The sequence below is a fragment of the Heterodontus francisci genome, chromosome X (assembly GCF_036365525.1).
Source record: "Heterodontus francisci isolate sHetFra1 chromosome X, sHetFra1.hap1, whole genome shotgun sequence".
In the NCBI taxonomy this organism is placed as follows: Eukaryota; Metazoa; Chordata; class Chondrichthyes; order Heterodontiformes; family Heterodontidae; genus Heterodontus; species Heterodontus francisci.
Genome location: NC_090421.1, coordinates 1,122,993 through 1,150,417, shown reverse-complemented (window position 1 = coordinate 1,150,417; position 27,425 = coordinate 1,122,993). Strand labels below are relative to the sequence as shown.

At 43.8% G+C, this 27,425-nt stretch overlaps 1 protein-coding gene across 3 annotated transcripts in view; it reads right to left on the bottom strand.

Annotated features, from left to right (window-relative positions):
* Positions 1-27,425, bottom strand: part of timeless (timeless circadian clock) — a 63,251-nt gene that overhangs the window by 8,987 nt on the left and 26,839 nt on the right. For all 3 annotated transcript variants that reach the window (XM_068024534.1, XM_068024533.1, XM_068024535.1), the window contains 15 exons: positions 24,377-24,553; positions 23,621-23,838; positions 22,561-22,664; positions 20,119-20,288; positions 18,405-18,530; positions 14,493-14,644; positions 10,924-11,021; positions 10,709-10,829; positions 10,051-10,252; positions 6,467-6,612; positions 5,624-5,712; positions 5,111-5,234; positions 4,511-4,593; positions 3,998-4,140; positions 2,514-2,736 (listed from right to left, as the gene is read on the bottom strand). In XM_068024534.1, the coding sequence (XP_067880635.1) occupies positions 2,514-2,736; positions 3,998-4,140; positions 4,511-4,593; positions 5,111-5,234; positions 5,624-5,712; positions 6,467-6,612; positions 10,051-10,252; positions 10,709-10,829; positions 10,924-11,021; positions 14,493-14,644; positions 18,405-18,530; positions 20,119-20,288; positions 22,561-22,664; positions 23,621-23,838; positions 24,377-24,553 (2,176 nt within the window). The remainder of the gene's footprint in view (positions 1-2,513; positions 2,737-3,997; positions 4,141-4,510; positions 4,594-5,110; positions 5,235-5,623; positions 5,713-6,466; positions 6,613-10,050; positions 10,253-10,708; positions 10,830-10,923; positions 11,022-14,492; positions 14,645-18,404; positions 18,531-20,118; positions 20,289-22,560; positions 22,665-23,620; positions 23,839-24,376; positions 24,554-27,425) is intronic.

Here is a 27,425-nt window from a genome sequence, read left to right as displayed (position 1 = left end):
TCACTTCCTTCAAGTAAAAAGTGTTGCTATGGGTACCCGCATGGATCCTAGTTATGCCTGTCTTTTTGTGGGATATGTCGAACATTCCTTGTTCCAGTCCTACTCAGGCCCCTTCCCCCAACTCTTTTTCCAGTACATTGATGACTGCATCGGTGCCGTTCCCTGCTCCCGCCCGGAACTGGAAAACTTTATCAACTTTGCTTCCAATTTCCACCCTTCTCTCACCTTTACATGGTCTATCTCCAATACTTCCCTTCCCTGACTTCTCTGTCTACATCTCTGGGGCTAGGCTGTCCACTAATATTCATTATAAGCCCACCGACTCCCACAGTTACCTCGACTACACTTCTTCGCACCCCGCCTCCTGTAAGGACTCCATTCCATTCTCCCAGTTTCTCCATCTCCGACCCATCTGCTCTGATAATGCAACCTTCCACAACAGCGCCTCTGATATTTCTTCCTTTTTCCTCAACTGTGTCCGGCCCATTTCCCGCACTTCTGCCCTCACGCCTTCCCCTCCCTCCCAGAACCACGACAGGGTCCCCCTTGTCCTCACTTTCCACCCCACCAGCCTCCACATCCAGAGGATCATCCTCTGCCACTTCCGCCACCTCTGACGTGATGCCACCACCAAACGCATCTTCCCCTCCCGTCAGCATTCTGAAGGGATCGTTCCCTCCGTGACACCCTAGTCCACTCCTCCATTACCCCCGACAACTCGTCCCCTTCCCCTCCAATCGCAGGAGGAGTAATATCTGCCCTTTTACTTCCTCTCTCCTCTCTATCCAAGGCCCCAAACACTCATTTCAGGTGAAGCAGCGATTTACTTGCACTTCTTTCAATGTAGTATACTGTATTCGCTGCTCACAATATGGTCTCCTCTACATTGGGGAGACCAAAAGCAGATTGGGTGACCGCTTTGCTGAACACCTCCGCTCAGTCCGAAAGCATGACCTCAAGCTTGCCATTTCAACACTCCCCCCACCCGCCCCCCCGCTCTCATGACCACATTTCCATCTTTAGCCTGCTCCAGTGAACATCAACACAAGCTCGGGGAGCAGCACCTGATCTTTCAATTGGGCACTCTACAGCCTTGCGGACTGAACAACGTCAGAGCACGAATGGCCTTTTTTCAATATTTTATTTTTTAACCATGTGCCTGCTTTTCATGTAGTCAGAGCTGCTCATTATTCTGCTATTAACACTCTCTCTGGACTAATGCTTTGTCTTTCACCACAAGTGTTAACACACGCTTTGCCTTTGTCCCAGGACAGCTTTGTTATTTAATCTCTCCTGCCCTATGACACACCTTCCCCTTTGTTCTCTCCCTCACCCCACTCTCCTTTACTTGCTTAAAACCTAATTCTTTTCGTCACAGACTTGAAACTTCAACTTTTCTTCTCTCTCCCCAGATGCTGCCAGACCTGCTGAGTATTTCCAGCACTTTTTGTTTTTTTTTTAAAACTCAGTGCAAGTCCCCACTCATGAACCAGGATTCGAGCATTTGTTGCATTTAGACTGAAATCATTTGCTCAGTTTACTCAGGAACTCAAAAGATTCTTGCTGAACTAGGAAGGAAACAAGACAAAATTCTCCAGAGATCCACTCTCCAAACTATCACAGTTTGAAGAACAAACAAGAACAACCATTGTGCAGCTCCTTACAGTCTTGGTTTTCAGAAAAAATAGTGCTCCCTCAATGAAACATTCTCCAGTGTCTGCAACTGAGACATCATAACCAACTCTTGTCATCCAATACACACACACACACACACTTTCGTGAGGGGCCACTGGATAGTGATCATCAATAAAGTTTTACCTCAATAGCGGCTCAGTGGTAGCACTTTCACCTGAGTTAGAAGGCTGTGGATTCAAGTCCCACACCCGAGACTGGGAAACAAAATCTAGGCCCACATTATTTTGCAACAGTGACTACACTTCAAAAATACTTCATTAGTTGTAAAGTGTTTTGGGACATCCAAGAGGTTGCTATAGAAATGCAAGTCTTTCTTTCCTTTCTCAATCAACCTCAGGGCAGTAACCATAACTGGAGCACCGTTACAGCAATCAACTAACTCAACAGGAACTGCACCTAGGACTTTCCACACTGAACCATCAGGAGAGCTCCTATAGTCAGTGGTTTCAACACACAAGCCTTTGTAAAGATTGTACCTTGAGGAGAAAATTATCCGGCATGCAATGGGTCATTTGAATAATCTAGTATAACTAATCTCCTAGGATGCACCATTCAGATATACTAAATCTATTCGGAGGATTTTAGGCTTCTACAATCATATTATCACAAGTACCATCTACAATTACATAGATGCAAAAATCCTCATCTCAGTGTTCGGTTGTACAAAGTCTGATTCTTAAGGTGAATTTTGTATCAAGGAATAAAGCCACATTATCACTACTTGCCCCATCCTACAAGAGGACAGTAAATAGATTTTATTCCTTCAAAATCTTGGCACAAAACCAACTGAAAGACTGAGTTTTAATTTTAAAAATGACCTTGCTGCTGAAGTTTGCAGCACAGACTCGGGATTGCTGGGTCAAGCTCCCTCCCCTCCATCTTTTGCCCATCTCCTTTTGCAGTATATCTTGATCTGGATTTAGTGTTCAGCTCTCCCCTCTCATCCTCACTAATGTCATCTTCAGCCAGTTCATCCTCTACCTCGGACGACCCCTGAACAGCATCATGTCCTAGATCATTTAGGAAGTCCTCCTCTTCATCCTGAAACAACAATTCATGGTGACAGCCTCTTACAACTCAGGGCAGGTTAACTGCCTTTCAGAAACTTTATTTTTCTTAGCACACACAAAATGAGCAAAATTCCTGTTTACCCAGATAGATCATTGCTAGCCATTTTACATTTTAAGCTTAGGAAAGAGCATATTGAAAACAGAATAAATAAATTCTAGAATGCTATTGAGCAGATGAGCAGCAGACTGCCCTTGCTGACAGGAAGTCCCAGAAATCACTTCAAATTCAAGTATTGACACAGACAATTTCCCTAAATAAAAAAAGGAACCAAAAAAATTCCCTACTAATGTTTACTCAAAACCTGCAAGATTCTGTAGAACAAAAGTTAATTACTGAGGATTAAAGAACTGAAAATCAATTAAACCAGCTTGATCTGTATTCCTTTGATTATAGAAGTTCAAAATGTTAAAAGGTTTCAACAGTATAGAAAACAGAAAAACAATTTCCTCTGTTGGGGGAATCAAGAACGAGGGGACAGAATCTTAAAATTAGAACTAGGCCATTTAGGAATGAAATCAGGATGCACTTTTTCACACCAAAAGCTGTGGATGCTGGGGGTTGACTGGAAATTTTGAAACGGAGATCAATAGATTTTTGGCGGGTAAGGGTACCAAGGGATATGGATTCAAGGTGGGAAAATGGAGTTGAGGTACAAATCAGCCATGATCCAACTGAATAGCAGAGCAGGTACAAGGGGCTGAATAGTCTATTCCTGTTCCTATGAACCATTTTATCTTTTTTTTTTGTTACATCTGTAAGTGGAACCATTCCAGTAATATTGTCATAATTTCAATTGATTTCATGAGAAAAAATTTAAAGAGTAGCCCCCTCATAAACCCTCCTCTCAATTACAGTTAAAGGCACAGAATGTAGGCGATTCCCTCACCAGAAGAGTCACCCCAGCTCACTCGTTTGTTTCTTAGCAGCTTGTAACATACTGGTCTATTGAGGAAATGGGGCTTGGATGCATAAAAGTAGAAAATTAAAACTTTTGGCAATTTTACACCTCATTCTTCAGACCACTGCACTCATTTTCTATGATGCAATTTTTGCCGACCACTTACAGGCAACATGGCAGACAGCAAAGGCAGGTCCCAATGATCAGATCACATTTTATCATTTTATTTCTCTATATTTTATATGGTAACAGCATACCTGATTTCTATTACAACATCACAACAAGAACATAAATCAACAGAGGCTTTGGGACTGTACAGAAACATTACAGTACCTGATTCTCTGCTTTTGTTAGCTTCCTCCTCTTCTTGTAAAGTTCCTTTTTATCGGAAACAAGGCCCATACTGATCAGCTTATCAATAATCCTGGCTCTGGATCGCTTGCTGGTTATGTTTTTCATGATGTTACCAAGGACATCTTAAGATAAAAGAGATAACTTTCATCAACTGTATTTTTCCCTTCTCTCAGATTAAAATGCTCTAGGGTTTATGGACAAATTATTGAGTTTTCATTCGACAACCAAATGTCAAATACAATATTTTAAAGAGCTTTAACTGGTTAAGGTAATGAGTAACTAAGTCATAACAGGCTGGAAGATTGAAGATTTGCTCCATGTTTTGCACTGAGTTAGAAAGTTTCAGCTTGTGGTGACAGCAGAGCCTCAACACTTGGCTCTATGTTGGAGAAAGGTGGGAGTGAGGGCTCCTATTTCTCAGCACTGTCTTTATGATCTCAATATTTTTTCAAAAATGACAGAAGCAAATAAATTCCAGCCATCTAAACTTACCATCCGATCCTCTGAACTCCACAAACAATGTCTCAAGCTCCATCTCCTGCTCCTCTCTCCAAAGCACAATCTTAGTTCCCTTCCTTCAAACAGCAAAAACAAGGAGTTACAAAGTGGCCATACATCTCCCACACCTTGGTTATAAAGATTTTGTTCAGTATAAAGTCCCAGGGGGACAGGTGGAAGAAACTGATTGAGGCGCGTGGGGGGGGGGGGGGGGGGGGGAGAGAAAGGGGGGGGGGAAGACATTTTTTATCTCCTTTTTTCCCCCTTATCATCTTGAGATGCACACCACCCTTGGCCTCAAGTAATAACACATTCCATTTTTCTACCAATTCTACTCTAAAAATTAGCTGTTCGGATGTGATCAAGAATAGCTTGGGACAACATGCCCTTAAATTTCCCTTCCATTTGGGAAAGCACCTGGTCTTGCCTTTCCAAATCTGTGAAGGGAATAATGAGCAAGTCCTCTTCAGCCAACTGACACTGCAAGTTTTCAGCTTGTGGTCAGTTTCTCAACTGTGCTGTTTGGTATAAGTCTTGACTACCAAGATTCCACAGACTATCCTTTAATAGCCAAACAACACTACAAACACTTACTTGGCACGTTTTAAATCTCTTATACTGTCCACCAGGCTCATCTGAATGAGTTTGGCAGCAATCTGCTTTCTAGTCCTCGTGTCATTTTTAATGTGTTCCATGATATTGTCAATAACATCTTTATCTGTAAAAGGAAAGACCACAATGCAACAGAATGTTTAGATTTTGCATTCCAAGTACATATCTGTAATCATCAGGATACAAGCTTCTCTCTGAAGCAATTAAACATAGTGTGTATGAGAAATATGGATCATAAACCCCAATTATATAAAAATCTTATAAGTATGTACCTTGAAATGGAAAAAATTGCAGGGCTATGGGGAAAGAGCATGGAAGTGGAATTAATTGGATATCTCTTTCAATGAGCTGGCACTGGCACAATGAGTCGAATGGCCTCCTTCTGTGCTATAAGATTCTATGTCGTGGAATTTAATTAAAACTGTTGGGGATAAAAGTCAGTCACACACTTGACATGGGACATATCCAGAAATAACCCCAAACACCAACACATACCGCCTTGTTCCTCTTTGAATCTTAGATACAGTGTTTCAAGTTCCTCCTCTTCCTCTGATGACCAGGTTGCAGCCCTTTTATTTTCTCCACTGTAAAAAGTCAAAACCATTCATTATCACAACTGTAAAAGAAAGTTCACTTGTGTTTGTGCCTGCTGTAAACTATTCTGTAATCCCAGCCTCTTCCACTCCATTAACAGAAGGAATGCACCACTTGTGTGGTCAACAAGCACAAAACCTTAGCAGCCAAGTCTACTTTGGCAATCAAATATTATTGCAACGATCTATCATTTCAGATCCACACAGGCTACAGTCGGGATGAGATGGTCCATAAGGTTTGCCAAGGCTATCAAAATGGCAGTAACACTGGCCTTTGCATTTCAACCATCAGATTAATTGATTGTTCTGTACTGTGCTGATACTGCGTAGTCCCCCATAACTAAAACAAAGAACAAAGAAAATTACAGCACAGGAACAGGCCCTTCGGCCCTCCAAGCCTGCGCCGATCCAGATCCTCTATCTAAACATGTCGCCTATTTTCTAAGGGTCTGTATCGCTTTGCTTCCTGCCCATTCATGTATCTGTCTAGATACATCTTAAAAGACGCTATCGTGCCTGCGTCTACCACCTCCGCTGGCAACGCGTTCCAAGCATCCACAACCCTCTGCGTAAAGAACTTTCCACGCATATCCCCCCTAAACTTTTCCCCTCTCACTTTGAACTCGTGACCCCGAGTAATTGAATCCCCCACTCTGGGAAAAAGCTTCTTGCTATCCACCCTGTCTATACCTCTCATGATTTTGTACACAGAAGACCCAACACCTCCCAAGCTCAGTGTACTTGCCTTTGCTCATCCTTCCTATAACCCTCAGTCATTTCTCGAATGGTTGCAATATTCTTCCAGAAGAGCAGTTCCACATAAGCCTTGTTGTTCTTAGCAGCTAAAGTAAAGAATCTGTTCAGGACATACTTGGCGAACTTCACCAGCTCCTGTTATGAAAAAAACCAGAACAGAGATTAACTGCTGAATGTAAATTGTCTTGCCGCGATTGACAAGAGTCAGATGGGCTCTCAGACTACAATCCTGGATTTAACCCTGGTAAGTAACTAGCAAGGTCCTTGTTCATCCAGGGGGAGGGAGCCAGTCTCAAACATTGCCCAACCTCTATTGGAAATTATCAGTTGGTGAATGTCAGGCAAGAGGAGAATCAGGCTTCAGTGGGACATGCCCTGCCAACACTCACTGACTAGACTCTCAAACTCAGGAGAGTGGGGAAGAATTTTAATGGAACTTTTAGCAACCAAAGCAGGTGCATCTAAATTACTTGGGGTAGAGCATGTAAAATTGATTGAAAACAGCAATGTAGTTAAATTACCTTGGGATTATCCACACCAAGAGCAGCTACATTCAAGACAAATCTAGGGTTCTAGAAGAGATAGGTGCAGAGATAGTGGGTGCACTGACTATGATTTTTCAAGCTTCCCTAGATCCTGGAACGGTTCCAGCAGATTGGAAGTTAGCAAATGTAACACCGTTATTCAAGAAAGGAGGAAGAAGGAAAACAGGGAACTACAGGCCAGTTAGCCTATCAGTTGTCAGGAAACTGCTGGAATCTATTATTAAGGAAGTCTTAGCAATGCATTCAGAAAAGCACAGTAAGATTAGAATAAGTTTTACATAAGGGAAATCCTGTTTGACACATCTATTAGCTTTTTGAGGATGTAACTAGTAAGGTAGATAAAGGGGAACCAGCAGATGTAGGATACCTGGATTTCCAAAAGGCATTTGATAAGGTGCCACACAAAAGGTTAATACACAAGATAAGGGCTTATGAAGTTGGGTTAATAGATTAGCATGGATGGAGGATTGGTTAATGGACAGGAAGCAGACAGTAAGGATAAATGGGGCATTTTCAAGTTGGCAGGCTGTGACTCGTGGAGTGCTGCAAGGATCAGTGCTGGGGCTTCAGCTATTTACAATCTACATTAATGACTTAGACAAAGAGACTGAGAGTAATGTATCTAAGTTTGCTGATGATACAAAAGAGATAGACAGTGAGTGGGCAACGAGGTGACAGATGGAGTATAATGTAGGGAAGTGTGAGGATTTTCACTGTGGTCATAAGAATAGAAAAGCAGAATTTTTTAAAAAAAAAAAGACATGAAACTTGTAAATGTTGATGTTCAGAGAAACTTGGGTGTACCTACACAAGGAACACAGAAAGTTATCATGCAGGGACAGCAAGGAATTAGGAAGACAAATTATATGTTGGCCTTTACTGCAAGGGGATTAGAGTACAAGAACAAGGAAGTCTTATTACAATTGTAGAGAGTTTTGGGGAGACCACACCTGGAATACTGTGTGCAATTTTGGTCTCCACATTTAAGAAAGGATATACTTGCAGTGCAGCGAAGGTTCACTAGATTGGTCCCAGGGATGACAGGGTTGTCCTATGATGAGAGGCTGAGTAAATTGGGTTTATATTCTCTGGAGTTTGGAAGAATGAGAGGTGATCTCATTGCAACATTCAAGATTATGAAGAGGCTGGATAGAATATAATTAATGCTGGGACAGGCAGATTTTTGGTCTCTCATGGAATCAAGGGATATGAGCAGCGGGCAGGAAAGCGGAGTTGAAGCCCAAGATTAGCCATGATCATATTGAATGGCGGAGCAGGCTCAAGGGGCCGTATGGTCTACTCCTGCTCCTATTTCTTATGTTAAGTTCAAATCGTTACATTTATCCCATTTTAATAGGTGATCCAGTAAAGCATCACAGAGAGCACTCAGAACCAGAAGTGAAATACGCTGAATATAATTTCAGGAGCATTAAGATCATTTGGCAACTTAATACACTGTATATTACCCAGCAACATTTTCTGTTGAGTCCCAATTCTCAAAACGACTTTTCTATTGTAGGGCAGCGGGTGATGGTTCAATGGGAATTGGGGAAAACTCTCCGCTGATTGGAGTCATATCTAGCACAAAGGAAGATGGTTGTGGTTGTTGCAGGTCAATCATCTCAGCTCCAGGACACCACTGCAGGAGTTCCTCAGGGTAGTGTCCTAGGCCCAGCCATCTTCAGATGCTTCATCAATGACCTTCCTTCCATCATCAGCTCAGAAGTGGGCATGTTCGCTGATGATTGCACAATGTTCAGCACCATTCACGACCCCTCAGACACTGAAGCAGTCTGTGTAGAAATGCAGCAAGACCTGGACAATATCCAGGCTTAGGCTGATAAGTGGCAAGTAACATTCGTGCCACACAAGAGCCAGGCAATGACCATCTCCAACAAGAGAGTATCTAAGCACCTCCCCTTGACATTCAATGGCAATACGATCGCTGAATCCCCCACTATCAACATCCTGGGGTTACCATTGACCAGAAACTGAACTGGAATAGCCATATAAATACTGTGGCTACAAGAGCAGGTCAGAGGCTAGGAATCCTGCGGTGAGTAACTCACCTCCTGACTCCCCAAAGCCTGTCCACCATCTACAAGGCACAAGTCAGGAGTGTGATGGAATACTCTCCACTTGCCTGGATGGGTGCAGCTCCAACAACACTCAAGAAGCTCGACACCATCCAGGACAAAGCAGCCCACTTGATTGGCACCCCATCCACAAACATTCACTCCTCCCACCACTGACGCACAGTGGCAGCAGTATGTACCATCTACAAGATGCACTGCAGCAACGCACCAAGGCTCCTTAGACAGTACCTTCCAAACCCGCGACCTCTACCAACTAGAAGGACAAGGGCAGCAGATGCATGGGAACACCACCACCTGCAATTTCCCCTCCAAGCCACACACCATCCTGACTTAGACTCGAGGGCCCAATGGCCTCTTCCTGTTTCTGTGCAACAGGCTCGAGGGGCTGAGTGGCCTCCTCCAGTTCTTGTGCAACAGGCTCGAGGGGCTGAATGGCCCCCTCCAATTCCTCAACTCATTTAAAAAGGTACCTGATCATGCACTTGAAGTGCTATAACCGGCAAGGTTACGTACCAGGTGCTGGAAGGTGGGATCAAATTGGGCGGCTAGTCTTTTTTTCAGCCAGCGCAGACACGATAGGCTAAATGGCCTCCTTCTGTGTCGTAACTTTTCTATGGTTCAATGGAACTATATCACTGTTCCTTCACTGTCGCTAGGTCAAAAATCCTGGAACTCCCTTCCTCACAACACTGTGGGTGTACCTACCCCACATGGACTGCAGTGGCTCAAGAAGGCAGCTCACCACCACCTTCTCAAGGGCAATTAGGGATGGGCAATAAATGCTGGCCTAGTCAGCGATGCCCACATCCCATAAACGAATAAAAAAAATGGGACAGTGCTCCCAAATACTAGAACACTATGGCATGTTACAGTAATTTGTTTTGTAGATCACCAATCAGTAATTAACATATGACTATGACAATTCAACCTACTTGGTATGAGCTGGCTGCTGGATCTTCCAGAATGTGATTGAATAAGTGGAATACTGACAGCTGGTAAAGAAGAGTATCCATTTTCAAATTATATGCTACCCGATAGAGCATCTTTACAATGCAGTGGTTAATATGAGCACTGTTCTGCTTGTAGTCCTTCAGCAGCAGAATGTAAGGTTTCACAACACCAGCATTAGCAAACCTAAAGGTAACAGATAATAGGATGGTCAGAAAGAGAGAGAGAGAATTGCACACAGGGTTTAATGTTGTCTATTTCCAAACAAATCATCCTTACAGCCCAACTGCGACGGTCAATTTGAAGCCAGCTTGTAGATAAGTTTGGTGCCACCGGTTCCTGCCCATCAGGAGTTGCAATGAGACCGCCAAAGCTCGATTTCACTTGGAACCCCGACAGCTAGCAGGCAGAGGGGTTTACTCCAGACAGTCTGGCCTGGATTCAAACCTTTGTCCCAGAAATGAAAGGAGAAAGTGTGCTAATTCAATGCACCACCCCCACTTTATTATACTTTTTAATTCTACTGAACAGTTTAAAGCTCCATGCAGAGGTTTCAGGGGATTGTGCAAAAGCAGATTCAACCATAATGGAACAAGAATAATTTTTTAAATATAAAAAACAAGAATTTTTGAAATGTTATACCTCTTGAGATAATCCAGAAAAATAAATTCACTTTCTGTAACTCTAACTGATTCAGTTTCCTCCTCTTCTATTTCTTCATCTCGAAATTCATCAGTTTCTTCAACCTCTACTGCAAGCTGCCCTGTGGGATGCACAGAGAGAGAAAGATTTGGATGGGGCTTCGAAACGATTTTCAAAACTGCGTACAGAAAAATGACAGATGCCAAAATACTTACTTGGTAACTTTGCAAACAGTACTTGTCTGAGCAACTGGGATTCTTCCTCAAGCCGCAAGTCAGAAGACCCAAAAACATCACCTGCAGGCCACACTTCCCTATGAGGGCAAACATTAGATTAATAATCATTGCACAGCGTTCTTCTGGAGGTTACCACTCACTTTGTTTCATTCAGATTGCCAAGTTAGTAAGAAATTAGAGCAATATGGAACTGGGTTCAGACTGCTCAAACTGATTTTACACATGCCACATACAGCCATCCAGCTGGATTCAATGCCAAACCGGTGAGTGAAAAGGCAGAATACTAACTCATTGCACCACTCAGCTTCTTTCCTCTACCTCCCTCAAATCAACATTCCTAATCCAGCATACACGAACATTACATTAACTCAGGAGTGACTGAATTGCTCATGGGCTGCAGTCAGTGCCACAATGCAATATTAATCATATTACAAATCTTCTCATCATGGACTGAAATAATTTATAGTGCAAGTTAAATAATGAGAATGAGAAAAGCTTGGCATCAATAGTGCACATTTAAAACAAAAGAAGACCAGACAACTTTCCACAGCAGTCAGTTCTCAATTGACAGTGTCCAATAGATGAGACAACTATTTCCTGGATACAATGTCATCAAGTACACTCTAAAAGCCACATCACAATTTTATGATCACACTTTCTACTTAGGAAAACATATAAATGGCACTGCAATACAAGCCACTCTTATTCTTTTAGATGGTAGGAGTCAAGGGAGAAGGTCAAATCCAGATTCCAGTGCAGCTCTGTTCAGTTCCTGACTGGACAGGAAGATGCAGTAATTCCCAGAAAGTGGGAGTGAGAAAAATCCACAGAGAGACATGCCGTTCAGTAGTCACCCCTACGCTCGCTGACCTAAATTGGATCCTGGACCACCAATGCCTCAATTTTAAAATTCTCAATTCTGGTTTTCAAATCCCTCCATGACCTTTTTTTTTTTATTATTCACGCATGGGATGTGGGTGTCGCTGGCCAAGCCAGCATTCATTGCCCATCCCTAATTGCCCTTGAGAAGGTGGTGGTGAGCTGCCTTCTTGAACCGCTGCAGTCCATGTGAGGTAGGTACACCCACAGTGCTGTTAGGAAGGGAGTTTCAGGATTTTGACCCAGCGACAGTGAAGGAACGGCCGATATAGTTCCAAGTCAGGATAGAGTGAGACTTGGAGGGGAGTTTGCAGATGGTGGTGTTCCCATGCATTTGCTGGCCTTGTCCTTCTAGTTGGTACAGGTCGCGGGTTTGGAAGGTGCTGTCTAAAGAGCACTGGTGAATTGCTGCAGTGCATCTTGTAGATGGTACACGCTGCTGCCACTGTGCGTCGGTGGTGGAGGGAGTGAATGTTTGTGGATGGGGTGCCAATCAAGTGGGCTGCATTGTCCTGGATGGTGTCGAGCTTCTTGAGTGTTGTTGGAGCTGCACCCATCCAGGCAAGTGCAGAGTATTCCATCACACTCCTGACTTGTGCCTTGTGGACAGTCTTTGGGGAGTCAGGAGATGAGTTACTCGCCACAGGATTCCCAGCCTCTGACCTGCTCTTGTAGCCATGGTATTTATATGGCTACTCCAGTTCAGTTTCTGGTCAATGGTAACCCCCAGGATGTTGATAGTGGGGGATTCAGCAATGGTAATGCCATTGAATGTCAAGGGGAGGTGGTTAGATTCTCTCTTGTTGGAGATGGTCATTGCCTGGCACTTGTGTGGCACGAATGTTACTTGCCACTTATCAGCCCAAGCCTGGATATTGTCCAGGTCTTGCTGCATTTCTACATGGACTGCTTCAGTATCTGAGGAGTCGCGAATGGTGCTGAACATTGTGCAATCATCAGTGAACATCCCCACTTCTGACCTTATGATTGAAGGAAGGTCATTGATGAAGCAGCTGAAGATGGTTGAGCCTAGGACACTACCCTGAGGAACTCCTGCAGTGATGCCCTGGAGCTCAGATGATTGACCTCCAACAACCACAACCATCTTCCTTTGCGCTAGGTATAACTCGAACCAGCGGAGAGTTTTCCCCCCGATTCCCATTGACTTCATTTTTGCTAGGGCTCCTTGATGCCATATTCAGTCAAATGATGCCTTGATGTCAAGGGCAGTCACTCTCACCTCACCTCGAGTTCAGCTCTTTTGTCCATGTTTGAACTAAGTCTGTAATGAGCTCAGGAGCTGAGGGGTAATGGTCAATTACCCTGGGTGAACCCAAACTGAGCGTCACTGAGCAGGTTGTTGCTAAGCAAGTGCCGCCTGATAGCACGGTCGATGACACCTTCCATCACTTTACTGATGATTGAGAGTAGACTGATGGGGCCGTAATTGGCCGGGTTGGACCTGTCCTGCTTTTTGTGTACAGGACATACCTGGGCAATTTTCCACATTGCCGGGTAGATGCCAGTGTTGTAGCTGTACTAGAACAGCTTGGCTAGGGATGTGGCAAGTTCTGGAGCACAGGTCTTCAGTACTATTGCCAGAATATTGTCAGGGCCCATAGCCTTTGCAGTATTCAGTGCCTTCAGCCGTTTCTTGATATCACATGGAGTGGATCGAATTGGCTGAAGTCTGGCATCTGTGAGCTGGGGACTTCAGCAGGAGGCCAAGATGAATCATCAACTCGGCACTTCTGGCTGAAGCTTGTTGCAAATGCTTCTGCCTTATCTTTCGCACTGATGTGCTGGTCTCCCCCATCATTGAGGATGGGGATATTTGTGGAGCCACCTCCTCCAGTTAGTTGTTTAATTGTCCACCACCATTCACGACTGGATGTGGCAGGACGGCACAGCTTAGATCTGATCCGTTGATTATGGGATCACTTAGCTCTGTCTATTGTATGCTGCCTATGCAGTTCGGCACACAAGTAGTCCTGTGTTGTAGCTTCACCAGATTGACACCTCATTTTGAGGTATGCCTGGTGCTGCTCCTGGCATGCCCTCCTGAACTCTTCATTGAACCAGGGTTGGTCTCCAGGCTTGATGGCAACATTGCCCCCTCCCTATCTCTGTAACCTCCTCTAGTCCTACAACCCTCCAAGATCTCAGCACTCCTCCAATTCTGGCCATGTGCATCAACCACTTCCTTCACTCCTCCACTGGTGACCGTGCCTTCAGCTGCCTGGGCCCTAAGCACTGGAATTTCCTCCTAAACCTCTCTCACCTCCTTTAAGATCCTCCTTAAAACTCCTTGACCAAGCTTTTAGTCATCTGTCCCAATATCTCTTTCTGGCTTGGTGTCAAATTTTGCCTGATTTACAGTCCTGTGAAGCGCATTGGAATCTTTTACTATGTTAAAAGCACCATATAAATGCAAGTACTGTTGTAGTCTGGGAATAGATTCTGCGTCTACTCTCTTGGCTGGAATGAGATATCAGATAAATTAAGATAAAAATACAAATCGCATCCGAATACCTCAAAAATAAAAAAGCAAGAGGAAGAAGCAATATATACCACATTTTGACAGGTCAAAATTACAAACCAAGCACTATTTAATAAGGTAGGTTGATTCAGAATTTTATTAATACTTTGAAGCTCATACAAATAGTTACCGTGCAGCTCGGAGTAGCACGAGGGCCTCTGCAGCTTTGCCAGCCAGAAGTGCATCCTGAATACGAATCATTGCTTCAGCACGCTGCTCCTCCACAGGGATTTCTAAAGCAGCATCAAATGGAACGACGTCATCAGGCAGAAGCTCTTGGCCCTGTAAAATAAACACATTCAATTAATCAGCTCAAGAAATCAGGCTGGAATTTGAGGAGATGGCTCAGGAGGACAAGAGGTGGTCAACCACTTTATATTTTCTTTATTTTAAAAAAATGGCGTGGCTCAAAGTCTTGGTTCTTTTCCAAGTTTGCCAGGAAGGACTATTTCAGGAACACAGAGTTAGATGTCAAGCACCAACCTGCTTGGTTGTGGGAAATGCATTTGACTTTCTTTTAAAAAAAAGTTATTGCCAGGCAGTGCAATGGAGTACCAAGGCACGGCACTACCTAGTGGTGCAGCACGGTTCTGCACTAGCAATTCACTTTTGACACTCAGCCCAATTAAGCAGTAGCCTAATTCCATGTTCCCATATCTCTTTATCCCCCTTTCCTTCAACCACCTGCCTAACCTATTCTTAAATGTCAACATGGTCTCTGATTCAATCACTAACTGAGATGGTGCGCTTTAGTCTCTCAACTTTTTTTTTAGAATATTACAGCGCAGTACAGGCCCTTCGGCCCTCGATGTTGCGCCGAGCTGTGAAACCATCTGACCTACACTATTCCATTTTCATCCATGTGTCTATCCAATGTCCACTTAAATGCCCTTAAAGTTGGCGAATCTACTACTGCTGCAGGCAGGGCATTCCACGCCCTTACTACTCTCTGAGTAAAGAAACTACCTCTCACATCTGTCCTATATCTATCACCCCTCAACTTGAAGCTATGTCCCCTCGTGTTTGCCATCACCATCCGAGGAAAAAGACGCTCACTATCCACCCTATCTAACCCTCTGATTATCTTATATGTCTCTATTAAGTCACCTCTCCTCCTCCTTCTCTCCAACGAAAACAACCTCAAGTCCCTCAGCCTTTCCTCGTAAGACCTTCCCTCCATACCAGGCAACATCCTAGTAAATCTCCTCTGCACCCTTTCCATAGCTTCCACATCCTTTCTATAATGCGGTGACCAGAACTGCACGCAATACTCCAGGTGCGGTCTCACCAGAGTCTTGTACAGCTGCAGCATGACCTCGTGGCTCCGAAACTTGACCCCCCTACTAATAAAAGCTAACACACCATATGCCTTCTTGACAGCCCTATTAACCTGGTTAGCAACCTTCAGGGATTTATGCACCTGGACACCAAGATCTCTCTGCTCATCTACACTAACAAGAATCTTCCCATTAGCCCAGTACTCTGCATTCCTGTTACTCCTTCCAAAGTGAATCACCTCACACTTTTCCGCATTAAACTCCATTTGCCATCTCTCAGCCCAGCTCTGCAGCCTATCTATGTCTCTCTGTACCCTACAACATCCTTCGGCACTATCCACAACTCCACCGACCTTAGTGTCATCTGCAAATTTACTAACCCACCCTTCTACACCCTCTTCCAGGTCATTTATAAAAATGACAAACAGCAATGGCCCCAAAACAGATCCTTGCGGTACACCACTAGTAACTAAACTCCAGGATGAACATTTGCCATCAACCACCACCCTCTGTCTTCTTTCAGCTAGCCAATTTCTGATCCAAAGCTCTAAATCACCTTCAACCCCATACTTCCGTATTTTCTGCAATAGCCTACCGTGGGGAACCTTATCAAACGCCTTACTGAAATCCATATACACCACATCCACTGCTTTACCCTCATCCACCTGTTTGGTCACCTTCTCGAAAAACTCAATAAGGTTTGTGAGGCACGACCTACCCGTCACAAAACCGTGCTGACTATCTCTAATGTACTTATTCTTTTCAAGATGATTATAAATCCTGTCTCTTATAACCTTTTCCAACATTTTACCCACAACCGAAGTGAGGCTCACAGGTCTATAATTACCAGGGCTGTCTCTACTCCCCTTCTTGAACAAGGGGACAACATTTGCAATCCTCCAGTCTTCCGGCACTATTCCTGTCGACAATGACGACATAAAGATCAAGGACAAAGGCTCTGCAATCTCCTCCCTAGCTTCCCAGAGAATCCTAGGATAAATCCCATCTGGCCCAGGGGACTTATCTATTTTCACACTTTCCAAAATTGCTAACACCTCCTCCTTGTGAACCTCAATCCCATCTAGCCTTGTAGCCTGAATCTCAGTATTCTCAACAACATTTTCTTTCTCTACTGTAAATACTGACGCAAAATATTCATTTAACACTTCCCCTATCTCCTCTGATTCCACACACAACTTCCCACTACTATCCTTGATTGGCCCTAATCTAACTCTAGTTACTCTCTGTAAAAAAAAAGTTTTGCCTGATTAGATTTTTTTAGATTAGAGATACAGCACTGAAACAGGCCCTTCGGCCCACCGAGTCTGTGCCGACCATCAACCACCCATTTATACTAATCCTACACTAATCCCATATTCCTACCAAACATCCCCACCTGTCCGTATATTTCCCTACCACCTACCTATACTAGTGACAATTTATAATGGCCAATTTACCTACCAACCTGCAAGTCTTTTGGCTTGTGGGAGGAAACCGGAGCACCCGGAGAAAACCCACGCAGACACAGGGAGAACTTGCAAACTCCACACAGGCAGTACCCAGAATCGAACCCGGGTCCCTGCAGCTGTGAGGCCGCAGTGCTAACCACTGCGCCACTGTGCCGCTCTCTAGGAGTCGGCTATGTCTCAGCAGTCATACTCCCACACAAGTCAGAAGGTTAGGGGTTCGAGCCCCAATCCAGAGATTTGAGCACATAATCCAAGTTGACACTTTATTGCAGTACTGAGGGGTTGCTGCATGTCAGAGGCGCTGTCTTTCAGATGAGATGTTAAACCCAAGTACCATCTTTCCTCTCAGGCAGATACAAAAGCTCCTATGGCACTGTTTCGAAGAGGAGCAGGGGAGTTCTACCTGTTGTTCTGGGGCCAATAATTATCTGTCAACCAACATCACTAAAACAGATTATCTGGTATTATCACATTGGTGTTCATAGGACCTCGCCATGCCCAAGTTGTCTTTCTTACATTACAACAGTGACTACACTTCAAATATACTTGTGTACTAGGTAGTGCCATGCCTTGGTACTCCATTGCACTGCCTGGCAATAACTTTTTTTTATTAAAACGAAAGTCAAATGCATTTCCCACAACCAAGCAGGTTGGTGCTTGACATCTAACTCTGTGTTCCTGAAATAGTCCTTCCTGGCAAACTTGCAGAAGAACCAAGACTTTGAGCTGCACCATTTTTTTTTTACATAAGGAAGATATAAAACCTCCTCTTACTTTATATAAATGCAAGATCTTTCATTTATTTAATCTTACATCTACATCCCCTTGTTCTAGACCTGTTAATCATTGGAAACACCATACAGACCAAGTTCAACCCTTGGTCCATGTTGAGTTGCCTGATCATAGATTACTGCAACGAGGATCCTGACGAATGCTAGGCAGTGATCTCTGCTGTAAGGTCATGCATGGACATCTGGCAAAGGCATAATCCAGCTCAACTGCTATGCCTCCCCATGGGTGACTAGCCTGCAGATGCTTACTGTCTAAACTCACAAATGAAGAAGGGTCATTTAGGTTTGGTACTGGAGGACAGCCAATATCTATGAAACCATACTCCAGCACGTTAGACCTTTTACGGGAGAAAATTTAATGCTTAGATTTATGCCAGTGGAGAAACACTCCAACTCTTGACTACAACGCTCAACTAATGATCAGTCTGTTCTTCAGTAGCACTGATCGTTACAACTGCCTACTCAAAGGGGGTCTTAGCTCATTGCTCTTATATTAAGCTTGTACCTCTGCACACTTGCCAAGCTGCTCCAACGTTAGTTTCCACATTTCCTCGAGTTCTTCTTGGGATTTTTCTGATGAAGCAGAAACAAGCTGTTTTGCTTTTGGCTTCCTCTTTTTGAGTTTCTTTTTCTGTTTCAACAAACAGGAAATAATCAAACAGCTGCACCAGGAGCAACAACTTGCCACAAGACACTAAAGATTCTCATTTCTAATCCCTCCATAGCGTCACACTACCCCTCCCTATCTCTGTATCCTCCTCCAGCCACTATAACCCTCAGAGATCTTTGCACTCCTCCAATTCGGGCCTCTTGCGCACCCGTCTGATTTCCATTGTTCCACCATTGGCGGTGCCTTCAGCTGCCTGGACCCTAAGTTTTGGAATTCCCTCCCTAAACCCCTTCACTTCTTTCTCTCCTCCTTTAAGATGCTTCTTAAAACCTAGCTCTTTGACCAAGCTTTTGGTCACCTGTCCTAATATCTCATGTGGCTCAGTGTCAATATTTTATTTGATATCGCTCCTGTGAAGCGCCCTGGGTTGTTTTACATTAAGGTGCATTAGTGGTGAGGTCAGAGTGACTGCCCTTGACATCAAGGCAGCATTTGACCGAGTATGGCATCAACTAACTCACCTCCTGACTCCCCAATGCCTGCCCACCATCTACAAGGCACAGGTCAGGAGTGTGATAGAATACTCTCCACTTGTCTGGATGGGTGCAGCTCCAACAACACTCAGGAAGCTCAACACCATCCAGGACAAAGCAGCCCATTTGATTGCCACCCCATCCACCACCTTCAACACCGATGCACAGTGGCAGCAGTGTGTACCATCTACAAGATGTACTGCAGTAACTCATCAAGGCTCCTTTGACAGCACCTTTCAAACCCATGACCTCTTATCACCTAGAAGGTCAAGGGCATCAGATGTATGGGAACACCACCACCTGCAAGTTCCCCTCCAAGTCACACACCATCCTGACTTGGAACTATATCGCCGTTCCTTCACTGTCACTGGGTCAAAATCCCTTCCTAACAGTACTGTTGGTGTATCTACACTCTAAGGACTGCAGCAGTTCAAGAAGGCAGCTCACCACCACCTTCTCAAGGGCAATTAGGGATGGGCAATAAATGCTGGCCTGGCCAGCAATGCCCACATCCCCCAAACGAATAAAAGAAAAATGAAAGTTGCTTCTGCTGCTGTTGTTGATTCCATCCTCACTTTCAGTGATCTTACAAACGCCGCTATAGCATCTGGGGGGGGGGGGGGGGGAGAGAATTGACAAGCCCCACAGGCATACATTCTTTCTACAGAAATCTGCTTTACAGTAAGCTCCCCCGATGAACTGTGTGGTACTGAGGCACATTCAGTATTTCTTGGTCTGTGCTGAATTAGCTGACCTCAGTTTGATTGGGAAAACAAGCAAAATTTCTTGCATGGACACTAGGTGAGGACAGGACTAGGCTTGAATATGATGCCCTCTAGTCAAACAGTCTATCAACACTCGCAGATGCATAATAACCATTTGGATAAGGAACCAGATGGGGTACTTAGCACATGTGGGCCTTTACCCTAGAAGAGAGTCTACACCTTCAAGAAAATAAAACTTAAAACTTGTCCTGAAAGCTATAGCCATCAGTTTAAAAAACACAAACAGTTTGGGATAATGTGTAAATGATGTAAAATGTGAAGCACAAAGTGCAAGCCAAACACAAATCTTACCTGCGCAAAAAGGTTATTTTTGCCTTTACAGAATTTCTCGATCATCCGGATAAAAAGATGGGTAGTTTCAACGAGGTCCTTCAGGAATGACTTAGGTTGCTTGGTTGCATCATATTTTCGGAATAATGTTAAGAATAACTCCCGGAACTCCATAATATAGAAGATATTACCTGCAAATGGAACAATACATAGAATCAGCAGCCAACTGGATACACAGACTTCCAAATGACAATGTGTTCTCTGATATACAAGCTATTTTCCATGCAGCCCCTTTATGTAAATTATATCCACCATTTTCCCTTAACCCGCTCTGCTCCAAGGAGAACAATTCCAGTTTCTCTAGTCTCTGCACGTAACTAAAGTCCCTTATGCTAGGCATTAATGCATGAACAACGTTGAGGGGTTCACTTAACTAGGAAAGGTGGTTGGGGGGGGTTGAGGAAGGAAACTCCTCTTTACAAATTAAAAATCATCAACACCTTCCTTGTTATTGAAGAAATTATCCTGAAGAACAGGCCAAGACCCAAGACACACTCTTATTGTAAAAGCAAAATACTGCTGATGCTGGAAATCTGAAATAAAAGCAAGAAATGCTGGAAATACTCAGCAGGTCTGGCAGCATCTGTGGAGAGGGAAAGAGAGTTAACGTTTCAGGTCAGTGACCCTTCTTCAGAACTTAACACTCTCTTATTGGATATTCTTCCTATACCGGGTGACATCCTACCACACCACCATCAATACAGCTGTTAGAAGCATGCAAGAGGGGCATTATTCCATGTGAGGAATTGGCTGGTACCATCTGGCACTTCCTATAGTGGCACAGCGGAGAAAAATAATTTAGTCAGGGAATAAAGGGGGAAGCAACAGAAGAGTGCGTGGGCATAATCAACAGCTCAGTGATAAAGCACATTGGAACTATCTTGCGAAACGAGAAAAACTGAATAAATTTCCACTGAATCTTCATGGAGTAGAACTACAGATGTACAAAACAAATAGCACATCAATTCAAGATGAAATGTTGCAACCTTGGACCATGGTTACGCTCCAACATGGTTTCTGCATGATTCTTTCCCCCCCCCCCAACCATGACCTTCACGCACTGCAAAAAACTACCACCTCAGTGACCAGAGTGTGTCATCATGCAGGAATCGAGAGAGATGGCACCAGTTTTAGTTCTAACTGTGGCTTTGTACATGAAGCAGCCTCCACTTGAAGGACTCATTGGCCTCACAGCTGAAGCAGGGTGCGTAAAGCCTTTGTGGTAGAACAGTAGCATTTTGTGATATTATTCATAGGCAGCGCTGGGGACTGGGATTGATTGATAACCTGGGTTCCTGCCTCTAATCACTATCCAGTGATTTCTGCTGGCAACTGTGGATGTTGGGTGAGCACAGGGTCAGGCCTAGCTGCAAAGCCCCCAACAGGGGCATTTATTAACATTTGGCTGAGGACCACATTTCTAAGCAGTGACTTGAGGGAGCTCCCAGAAATCCACCACAAAGTGGTAGAAAGAGCCAGGTCAGGAATGGGAACACAAGCAGGGCTGGGACTGATGGCAGGACAAGGACCAGAGCTGCCAACTAATGCAGACTCCAAAACCAGACAGGGCCCAGGAATGGAAGCATGCAACTTGCAGTTTTTCTTTAAGAGCTTTTTGTCCTTCTGATCATTTTCCCCCCTGCCTCCTCCTCTCCTGAAGGTGTGCAACTCCTCGCCAGTAGGAAGATGACTCTACTTGAAGACTGCTATTACCACCAGATAACCGACTGATGAAAACTGGACTGAAGAATTAGCATTCAATGGAAAGTGCAGCAGTGTTTGAGGGAAGTTCAACCAAACAGCATGGTGGCAGTACTACAGAAATAAACTGGCTTCCCCCATACTGTGCGAGTCTCAGCAGGGACTGCCATAGGCTCTTAAACTGCAGTTTGTATTACAAACAAATCCATGGGCACTTCCAGCAGTGCTGCTCAGTCTGAGCTGGGACAATCCAGGAGCTGCAAACAACTGAACTGAGCATTGAACTAACCCAAATCTGCAATGTCGCTGCATGGGGCCTGGACTCAACTTGTTATATTGGCAACAACAAACCACAAGACATGCAGCATCACCTAATGAGTTACGCAAAGAAACAATCCAACTGCTGGCAGTCTGTTACGCACAGAGACACCAGCACATACCCTTTGAGCCACTCTAGCAACCAGATCAAGACAGATGTTACAATGTGGGCCATACAACAGCTACCCCCTGGGCTAGGCTCACACATGAATAATGCGCATTTGTATGAGGTACCAGAGGACAGTGCATGGAACCATGTCAAAGCAAAAGTTAACAGTTTGAGGGCGGGAGGGGGAATTCCATTTTACAGGCTTTCAGGTCAAACACTTGTACTCAAGTGCAACCTGCAAACTGGACTTTTATAACATTTTTTTAAAATCCTACATTTGATAACTCTGGCACTCTCTCTCAGATTTCCATCCTTGGAGTGGTCCATTTCATCGATAGTATTGAGCAGTTCTTGGTAAGCTTTCAGTGCTAGGTGCATTCTGAAAGAAAAGATGAGCTGTTTTAGCGGAAGTATAACGTGTCATTCTTTTCTGGATGCATATTAGATGATACAACAGAGTACAACTAAACACAAAGATAATAAAGACAGATGTCTCACCAATTTCACCCTGGCAGTTACTGGGAGTGCAGAAACATTTGCAGAAATTGCATTTTGGCACCAACAAGCGAGCCAAAGATTTATCATCAGATATAAAAACAGGAAGTGTTGGAAATACTCAGCTGGTCTGGGAGCATCTGTGGAGAGAGAAATAGAGTTAACATTTCAGGTCAGGTCAAAACTGATGAAAGGTCACAGACCTGAAACGTTAACTGTTTCTCTCTCCACAGATACTACCAGACCTGCTGAGAATTTCCAGCACTTTGCTTTTATTTCAGATTTCCAGCATCCGCAGTATTTTGCTTTTATTTGTCATCAGATAACTTGCTTCAGCAACCCAGAGTTTGCTCTGTATTTGAAGCTGTATTATAGAAGGGATGGAATGGCAGGTGAGACATTCAGCGAGACAGTTGCATTGCGGAGTCAAAAATAATTAGTCAATGCTACCCCAATGGCTCAGTGAGTTCATGAACTGTCTGGTGCGGAATTGAATCAGAGGCCCAAGAAAATCCCAGGTTGATTCCAGTCCATGCTGAATTAACCAATTTCAGGACAGCACCAGGGGCACAATAACTGCATGGAACAATCCTGGATTAATAGAAAAAAAGTCAGGGTTCCCATTGTAGCATTGCACCAGTGAGATCAGCGCTGGACCGTACCCCAGGAAAAGTAATTGAAAGAAAGGGGGATAAAACTGGACGAGAAAAATGTAGTACAGTGGAATCCAGGAAAAGCTAGTGTGTCCAACATTTCATTTCTCTCCTCACTAATGTTAATAGAAATGGTTAATAAACCTAGCAGTCTCATTATTTCAACTGCTGGAATAGTTCCCTGTACCGTCTTGACCAGGAACTGGCCGCTGCCTTGTCAGTCAACATCATCTCGTAGTAGTTGGTGATATTGCGCTCCACGAAGTGAAACGCTCGAATGCTGACCGTTTCTGACACCAGCTCAGGGCGGAACTTGTACACTCGGTTGAACTCCATGAAGAACGACATGGCCCACAGGTAGTAGGTCTCATCATACTGCTGTGCCTTCTCACGAATAAGGTTGTCCTAGAAATGGAAAGAGTACACCTTGATATATTAAAAAAGTCTTTGTGTATGCACACAATTCCTGTTTAACTGCATCTTCTGGTCACATTATTTCAGGCAAATCTACCTGTGACATCCAAAATATATCAAGCTATTGAGACCTCCAGCTCACCTCTGCAAGACAGGTGACTCTGTGCTCTTTACCAGAGAGTCACGTGGCCTCTCCTAGCTCTCTCTTTGAGCAGCTGCCCTCACCAGACCTCTCAGGTCTCACAAATAATAGGCAAGAACCCAGTTAGCACACTTGAAAAATAATCTTAATAGCACTTTAAACAATTTGAAGTCAGTTCCTGCTGGCAATATAGCTTTTCTTTGTAGAGGCAGGATTCCCACACCAGCTGGAGAACCCCCTATTATATGAAACAGGAAGCAAAGCTTTTTTATGTCTGCTGTTTAAATAAAACTTTGAGATCACTGCTGGACAAGTCATTTAACATTTAAATCTTCTGGAGGAGGGAGAAGAATGGTTCTCATGCTCCTTTGCATCTCATAAACTTACCTTTACCACATACATGAGCCTGTTGTAACAGTTCTCCAAGAAATCAACACAGAATTCCTTCAGGAACAGCCTTACATTCAGAGCAGAGCGCCGTTTGTTCTCCACCTCTTTCGCTGCTTGTTTCCTTTTCTGGACTCTGTTAATATTCTTGCCACAGTCGTGGCTGTAATTTTTAAACTAAGAAAATATATTAGAATATTAAATGTTGAAACTGATTAAGTAGTAGAGTCAAAAATGAGTTTACTATATCTCCTGCCCTGACATTGTACCCCCACCTCTAATATAGTGAGCAAATGGCCCAATACAATAAGATTGAGTGCGTCATTGGGCATACTATGTGGCCAATATATATATATATATATATATATATATATATATATATACACATTAAAAGTCTTCTGTTCATTTTGAATGTCCTTCAAGGCAGGGAGAGATTCATAATGAATGGCATTATTAAAAGTGCTCAAAAATTGATTATTCGGTTGGGGGTGGCAGGGCCGTGGAAAGAGAAAGCAAATCTAACCAAGGTATCTGAGATGAAGATAGTTTCAAGATAACTGACCTGATGATGGAAATTTGGAATCAAGTGAACACTGTGTGACAGACTCTATAAACATAACTGAACCAGAGAGCTCTGCATTACTTCAGGACACTGTTGATGGACCAGCCAGCCAAATTCATTAATGAAACCTGGAGAGGTAAAGCCATTACTGGGAGCATGGATTCTTCACACTCAGCTCCAGATAACCACACAAGCCAATGCCCTAAAAGGGTGGCTCTGGCCAGAAAAGCTTACCAGTATTCTACACAGGTTAGTTGCATGTTTTAGACTCCAGTAGCGCACACTGCTCTTTGGTGGGCCTGTGAGCCTTGGCTCTGTCGACCTATGCCTTGGGTAAGCTGTCTGTCCCCCTATGGGGAGAGATTGGGCATTCGGTTTCCAACACAATCGATGTCTGATTTCTCAGTAACTTGTTCTGGAGATTCTGAATACAGTGACAGATTTCTGGAATGTCAAATACACAGAGGAACCAAAACAATTTTTGCAATTATGAATTTTTAAACTGCAATATGGAGAAATGCATCACCTGGTGTGGTGTGACGTTCAAACCAAGTGGTCCCAGCTTTAATCCTCAGTTTGTGCTGAATTAGCCGATTTCAGCTGAGCTAGTCCCAATTTAGGCACATTGCTCTTGAACTGTGTGCATGCAAATGCTGTGGGACATGGTCTACATTACTATATGAAAGGCACTGTATAAATGCAAGTTATTCTATGTGGAGGGGTATGGGGTGAGGAATGAGAAAAAGAAAATACAACCAGAGTTCCTGCTCCTGATCACTATTCGTTAATCCCGTTGGAAAGTGGGAGAGTGTGCATAACTGATGATGGGCGGCACAGTGGCGAGCATCGCAGCCTCACAGCTCCAGCGACCCGGGTTCAGTTCTGGGTACTGCCTGTGCGGAGTTTGCAAGTTCTCCCTGTGACCGCGTGGGTTTCCGCCGGGTGCTCCAGTTTCTTCCTACAGTCAAAGACTTGCAGGTTGATAGATAAATTGCCCATTGTAAATTGCCCCTAGTATAGGTAGGTGGTAGCAGAATTGAGGGAAGGTGGGGATGTGGTAGGGAATATGGGATTAATGTAGGATTAGTATAAATGGGTGGTTGATGGTCGGCACAGACTTGGTGGGCTGAAGGGCCTGTTTCAGTGCTGTATCTCTCTATGACTCTCTCTCTCTATGACTGTAAGGATCAGGTTCAGCTGTGACACACTCTTTCTAAACTCGCCTAAAGGGGATCGGGAAAAATAAATATAAAATTGGAACATATGCCAGTTACTGAATCTGCATCATGGGACATCCAATTATGCTTTTTTTAAAATATAAAAACAAACAGCCCACATTCCAAGGGAATAATATAACACAAGCTGCTATCAAAGGAATTGTTAAAACTGCCACGAAACATTAACAACCATAAACATTACAAGTAATACTATTAAATTCAGATTTTTCATATCTGAAGTAATTCAATAATTTCTGAATCGCAGGTTTGAAGTTATAAGTCATTCAAACTTCTCTTGAGCAAACACTATTTAAAAACCTATTACCAATAACATGCTTCTGACTGAGGCTGGCATCTTTCATGCAAGAAAAGAGGTTTTTTTTAATTCATTCAGGGGACGTGAGCATCACTGGCAAGGCCAGCATATACTGCCATCCCTCATTGCCCTCAAGAAGGTGGTGACTTTTATTTTATCAGAAATAAGAGTAGGCCATTCAGCTGCTCAAGCCTGCTCCTCCATTTAATAAGATCATGGCTGATCTTTCCTGCCGGCCCCCATAACCCTTGACTCTCTTGACAATCAAAAATCTGTAACTCAGTCTTGAATATATTCATTGACCCAGCCTCCACTGCTCTCTGGGGAAAAGAATTCCACAGATCAGTGACCCTCAGAGAAGAAATTCTTCCTCATCTCTGTCTTAAATGGGAGAGCCCTTATTTTGAAACTGTGCCCCCTAGTTCGAGATTCCCCCACGAGGAGAAAATCCTCTCAACTTCTACCCTGTCAAGCCCCCTCAGAATTTTGTGTTTCAATAAGATCAGCTCTCATTATTCTAAACTCCAATGAATATAGACCCAACCTGCTCAACCTTTCCTCATAAGACAACCCCTTCATCCCAGGAATCAGCCCAGTGAATCTTCTCTGAACTGCTTCCAATGCAAGTATATCCCTCCTTAAGAAAGGTCACCAAAACTGTACGTAGTACTCTAGTTACGGTCTCACCAATGCTCTGTACAGTTGTAGCAAGACCTCCTTACTTTTATACTCCATCCCCCTTGCAATAAATGCCAACATTCCATATGTCTTCCTAACTACTTGCTGTACCTTCATGCTGGCTTTTTGTGATTCATGTACAAGGACACCCAGATCCCTCTGCACCGCAGCATTCTGCAGTCTCTCTCCCTGTAAAGAATATTCTGCTTTTCTATTCTTCTTGTCAAAGTGGATAACCTCACATTTTCCCACATTATACTCCTGCTGCCAAATTTT